At 37.1% G+C, this 6,472-nt stretch overlaps 1 protein-coding gene across 1 annotated transcript in view; it reads right to left on the bottom strand.

Moving 5' to 3' along the window:
• Nucleotides 1–5,611: 5,611 nt before the first annotated feature.
• LOC118338481 overlaps nt 5,612–6,472 on the bottom strand; it is an 8,955-nt gene continuing 8,094 nt past the window's right edge. Inside the window, exon 20 of the mRNA XM_035675779.1 lies at nt 5,612–5,656. Coding sequence (XP_035531672.1) covers nt 5,612–5,656 — 45 coding nt within the window. The remainder of the gene's footprint in view (nt 5,657–6,472) is intronic.

Here is a 6,472-nt window from a genome sequence, read left to right as displayed (position 1 = left end):
CCCCCCCCCGTATCTCAGCCAATTGTACAGTATGACCATAGCTTGCTTGCCAGACAACTTTCAGCACTGCTTCCCGGTGTCAGCTTTGACTCAACCTTCAACTTTACAGTGCGAGAATGCTGAAACTTGTCCAACATGAGGCCAGGATGTGTACGCCTATTCCTCCAGTTGTGTCCGTCTTTCCCCAGAGCTCAGTAATATAGACTATGAAGGTTAAGTTATTTCTTGCAGTTTAGGATTTATGGAATAATTATGAACCTTAAAAATCCCCTCCAGACATAATGAAGACATATACAAATAGTCCATTCTGAGTGTAACAAGTAGCAAGGTATTTTCACTCGTGTCCTTTCCTCATGTGGACACATACGGGATACAATCATATACAACAAAACTAAAGGTTAAACATCACAGGATTAAAGCCCCCTTTCAGGAACATGGCTAGCACTCGGCCAGTCATGCCAAAAACACTTAACTCATAACACTTAACATTTCAATGGTCTCATCTCTATTGTCTATTGTATTGTGTGAGCTAATAGTAACTTTAAAAACTCTGTTTGACAAGTAAGATCAAAACCAGTTAGGAGCAGTTTTCACGTAGGCCGACCAGTTCCTAAGTGTGTTTAGTAGAATTGTATGAATAGTGAGATTAGGAGAGTCTGCACTCATTAGAATGTCATCTGTTATTCTGAGTAGAGCTTTTTCTGTACTGTAGTGCTTTCTAAAGCCAGACCGTGATGTCAGGGACAGACTTTGAATGGGATGAATATTGTTGTCTGGAGGAAGCGTAATAGTCTTTATAGTGAATACTAAAATTGAGATGCAAAAATGATCATTCACACTAATTATGAATACTATTGCGAGCTCAATAGCAGTCAAAATAAAAAAAAATTCTTATCTCGCTAAAACACCTCGCTAAACCCCCCCCCCATACACCTTACAGGAAACGCCTGGATTTACTGGTGGTACAGGGTAGTGGATTTCAAGGAACTTTGATAAACATCAGCATCTTACATAACTGGGAGTTTTGAGTTTTATACATTTTTGAGATTGTGCAAATTATGTAGTTGGGGTTGAAAGCCTGCACAAAATTTGTGTTGTAAAACTGTCTGAAGTGCCGACCTCTGTGGCTGGCAAATGGAGGCCGACAGGAAAGTAACTTGAGGCCGCTTCCCCCATTTGTGACAATTGTTCCAGGGGTGAATTAAAACTCACCTGTTAAAATTATGTTAAGGGTTAAAGTTAAAGACTGCCAGGATGACACGCTGACTAAGCAATAAACACACAATGGGCTTTCGTTTTCTATCCCAGCCATTCTACCTTTCACTTATTGTTTCATTCTGAATGCCGAACGTTGTCAGATTCACTTGACTGCAACGTGTTTGATTCATAGTGATGCAGTAAGGGAGCTCCTACAGAGGCTTTGCATCTAAAATGCCAGCAGAAAACAAAAGCACCACATTTTGTACAGCTATACATATATATAGAATCTATCATGAACAATTGTTTACACCATTTGTATTTTCTTACTGTGTTTTGGTAAAGGAGCTCAGTTATATTTGGATTTCCCTGGCATATGACATTGACTTGTTTACAGTTTTTTTATATGTGTGTATTTGTCTGATGTTAAATTATTACATTTTTAAGGATCAGTGTGAAGCATTTAGTGCCATCTAGCAGTGAACGGCTCATTCTAAGGTAACGAAAACTGAATATTTGATATTTTCAGGTGATTATACACTAATGAAAATATACCCATGAATATCATATTCCATTTCTGCCAGTAGACCCTCCTAAATGTTACACACTGTACCTTTTAAATATTAACACTGAATCAGACAAGTGTGTATACTGTGACTGAACAGCTGTTTATTTTTCCAGCCTGCATAAAGATTGTATGATAAAGTCTCACCTCTCAACATTCTTTTAGATGGCCGGAGATACAACTCAAATGGGTGCTGACGTTGCTGTGGTTCCTCTGGACGTGTAAGTAATATGGAAACTGTATACTTTATTCCAGCTATTGAAGGTAACCTTATTAATGACACACTAATACTTAAAATAAGTGATATTCCTGTACTTAGTTTTCAGAAACATCCATATTCTTACTATATGTACATAAGATCAATGATGGAATGAGTTTAAAGAGTTAAACTCCACATTTCGACTGACTGATTTTGGCTCACTGTAGTGCTCAGTACATATTGTGCAGCCATTTACACAAAGTTGATACCTAACAAGCCACACCATTATTATTATTGTTCAACAAAATTCTTCCCTCATAATACATTTGTGCTAGTGCTAGTCTGACGTCGTTCAGGAAACACGAAGGGCATAAACTTGTATCGCTTCATGTATCTTAAGATGTGGCAACAGCTTTGTGGCTTCCCTTGATAATCCTGATAATATCAAGAGCTGTCTGCTCTGACAAGGAGAGTGAGCACTTTTCCCCTGCACTGGCTCGTAGTAGGGTGAGGGTGTAGAGGTCAGAGTAGAATCACCACTATCCCCGAGGAGCTAACTGTGTTGTAGGAAGAAGCCGTGAACATATAATCATCAATCTAACAATTAGAGATGCATAGTTCCAAGTGAGACAAGATGCTATGGTTAAACACATCCTTAAACTGCTCATCTTTCCGTCTGATTAATCTGGTTATGAAGGTTGAATTGCTGTATTGAGAAGGATTCACATAAAAAGGGAAAAGAAATTCAAAATCAAGTTTTGTACTGGCACAAAATGTTTTTAGGAAATATCGTTTCCATAGTTTTAACAATAGTGCATTGTGTTTGTACTTGACATCATTTGGGGCGCAGTCCTTTTTTTGTTGTGTATCCTTTAGTCTATCTTAATACAATACTTACACAGCCATGTCTACATTAATTGTTCTTCCTGTCCATACTGGCTGCAAAGAGATCCCTTCATAAAGCAATTTCAGTGTAACTGCTAGGGGACAAAATCTACAGTCTTTGCTTTACACAAATTAATTCTAATGTTAACCTAAAGCTAATATTAGGCTCCAGCAGTCTGAGTTCGATGAATCAAGTTACAGCCTCTTAGTACTAAATTCTGGCTTTGTGTTACTATCCTTCCTCGACAGGTAAACATTGTTCGTTGAAGCACAAAGAGCAGGGGTGCAGATCTGATGTCAGGATGGAGGGGGGGCACAAAAGTGTTTTTTTTTTTTTTGCCTGTATGCAACTCATACCATGCCAGAGGCTCACCATATCATTCAAAAAAGTACTGCACAGGGAATCATTTATTGTGCTTACCTTTCTTGTTTATTTGTCCTAAACAGCCAACAGCGCGTATCACTGCTTACTTAACTGTTATATTAGTAAATCATAATTTTAAGGGTCTCGGGCATGTAATGTCTACTCATGTTCTTATCTTTCGCCTCCCTCCAACCCTCCCAGATCCCCAATTCTTCTCACCATCTTCCTTTTCTCCAGTGTATGACAACTTTATGCATGATTAATTGATGATGGATGAATATCAAACATATGAAGACCCTAACCAATTGTGAAGCGGCTGTGTAAGAAACACCATTCATTTGCATTGTAGTGGAGGAACACGAGATGAATGTGTGAGTCATAAATATATTTGTCAAAGCATTATTGTTCACCATTCAATCATTTCTTTTTTTAGATCGGGAATCTAAAATGTGAAGAATGTGAAGTCTGATCCTCCCCGGGATCTGCTCTGTCTGACAGAACTTCCTGCTCTTAAAGGGGAGGCACTGTGGAAGTGTCTTAAAACCTGCATTCTATGTAAATTCCAGGAGGGGGAGCTTCATTGACTGCAAGACACAGTGATCCCATCCATTCTAATGGAGAATGAGCAGACTTGAGCTCAGTAAACAGTTTCCTGATGAGTTTAGGGTCTCAGTCGCTATTTCAATACATTATGATGTTCATTTGGTAAATTATGGTCCAATAATTGGCTGATCAAATAGGAAGCTAGATTCTGTTACTGCGACTATTTCTCGCTTAAAATCGTTTCAGAAACATATTTTAGTGTACTATTTAGCTGTAATATGCAGCAGATTGTGTATGCGCTGGCTAATGAAACCATTACTTATTTTCCATTGCTGAAAATTACGTTTCTTTGTATACTGTATATACTGTTATATCCCCATGTACATAAAAATACCTGCACTAAAATATTTATTTCAGCATCCTTTGCACCATTGCACTATTGTCTAAGTCTATGTCTTTTTTGTTGAACTTGTTCTGTTTATTTATTTATAGATTATAGATACATTATTTATCCCGGGGAAAATTCAAGTTCAAATTAGAAGTGCACTCAAAACAGTTTTCAACAGTTCATTTTTGAGTTGGGTTTAATTTACGGGAATTAGTGACTGAAAAATTAGTTCATGTTAGTTACTTCTTTTATTAAGATATGCTGTTTGGTTTTACAGTGTATGTAAAAATTACCTTTAAAATGAATGTCATTGAAGCCTGGATGGTAGGCTGAACTTATGTTTAGGGGGCAGTAGTAGAGTTTACAGCATTTGAAGCATTCTACTGCATGCCTCCCACTAGATGGGGTGATGAATGGTAATCTACAAAAGAGAATAACTGTTACAAATTCTATATTATACTGTGCCACTCTCCTTCTGCACTCATTCATGTCCCATTAATGCATGTCAATCAAAAGGTCATTATTAACTTTAACCAGAGGCTGGCTTTTCCTTTTGATCAGCCGTCTGTATGTCCTTATCTGTTTGCGGAGTTTGATGACGTCGGGATGTGCGTGTCTGGTTCCGCCTACCTTAAACAAAAGGATCTCTAATCAGACATATAGAGATAACACCTGTGTGAGAGCAGGTACTCTGCTCCCGTGTGCCCGCCCAGTCTGTTGTCCACTGCAGGAAACACAGAAGGGAAACTGCAGCTCGGGGCTCAGTCCTGACCAGGTAAAATCATTTTTTACACAGCTAAATTCTTTTTTCCACTCTCATTATTTAAGGTTTTATTGACACGTTACCAGTTAAATATCTGTGTTTGGTAGCCGTACAATTTAAATCTTTAATTTAAAAGGAAATGACGGTCCAATTCCACATTTACAGGTAAATCGGGAGGATGAGGCGCGCAACGTCTAATTTAATCTTCACCACTGGGCTGATGATGGGATTTTTCTCCCTTCGCTTTATGTTGGACTTGAACTTTTCAGCAGAACAACTCCTGTATGTTGGGAGGGATGTGAGGTATCAAATCCAACATGATTCACGGCCTGTGCACACAGGTAGGCATCGATTTAGTTCATATTTAGTTCATATTTAGTTCAATTCTGTTTAGTTTAGTCTTTTTTGTTATTATTCTCAAGAAAGCAAAAACAAATTTAAAAAATATATTATACATGTTGAATTGCCATAGAAAAATCTCCATGTTGTGTTTAAATGGCTAAAATGCTCATATTTTATCTGGTCAAATGTGGACATTTTTCTTGGATGCCATTGAGTCAGGGTGACTTACTAAAATCTATTGTTGTTTTGATTAACCACGACAATCTAGTAGACATATATACACACTCACACATAGTGCACTGTAGTTTTCATTACATTATCGGTCTGTCTCTGTATCCAAAATAACAAACTTTGCATCATCTGAGTTAAGATATGGAGTTGTTGTTGTTTTCCTGGTGGATGTTTTTTAACTGTGGAAACAAACCGCGTCCAGATGAATAAAATGTTTTGTGGATTGAAATAATGCAGAGGCATTCTTCTTCGGTTGTATAAAGCTGCATCTGCATCTCATTTATTTGTCATTGCGGAGCACGCACGAGCCTTATTTCCACTCCCATAATTGGTCCTATATATCACACTTTCGTTTTCATCATATGATCAGATGATCTGATCATGTGATGCATTGCACATTCTTCTGTTTTCCGGGGATAGTGAATGGTGTAAAGTCTTTGGGCTCAAACTTTTTAAGCTGTAATGAATTTCTTTTCTGTTCGAAACTTAAAATGTTTGACTTGGCATCTTAAAATGATGACAAACTTTATAAAATATTTTGGCTTAGTATCTAACAAATAAGTAAACGTTCTCAATATTTTTAATTGGTTAAAAAAATAACTTATTATTTTGAGATACAATATCAAAATATTGACAGCTACAGCTAATTTTTACACCCTAGATGATTAAATGGGCAACACCTGATGGTGGTATTATTTAAAAAAACACAAAAAAATGTCCAAACTTTATGGAAGCCCATTTCTGCCAATGTGACAAAAAATAAAAAATAAATTGTCTAAAGACTGTAATATTGTAAAGATTTAAAATTTGTTTTCTGATTCACCATGTAGTTAAAAACTGAGGAGGCTAGCTTTTTTCCATTCAGTCACTTTGTAAATTGTTAAATTAGTTACGGAAACTATTTAGACAGTTAGTTTCTAGATGTGAAACCCTTCTAATGTTGGGTCATTGAATAATCATTTTCTGAAAAAAGCAGCTGCTGAAAACTGCATCTC

This window comes from Morone saxatilis, unplaced genomic scaffold (genome assembly GCF_004916995.1).
Source record: "Morone saxatilis isolate NCDOM2014 unplaced genomic scaffold, NCSU_SB_2.0 Contig4, whole genome shotgun sequence".
Classification (NCBI taxonomy): domain Eukaryota; kingdom Metazoa; phylum Chordata; class Actinopteri; family Moronidae; genus Morone; species Morone saxatilis.
Note: the sequence above shows the minus strand (reverse complement) of the source record. Positions and strands in the feature narration are given on the sequence as shown.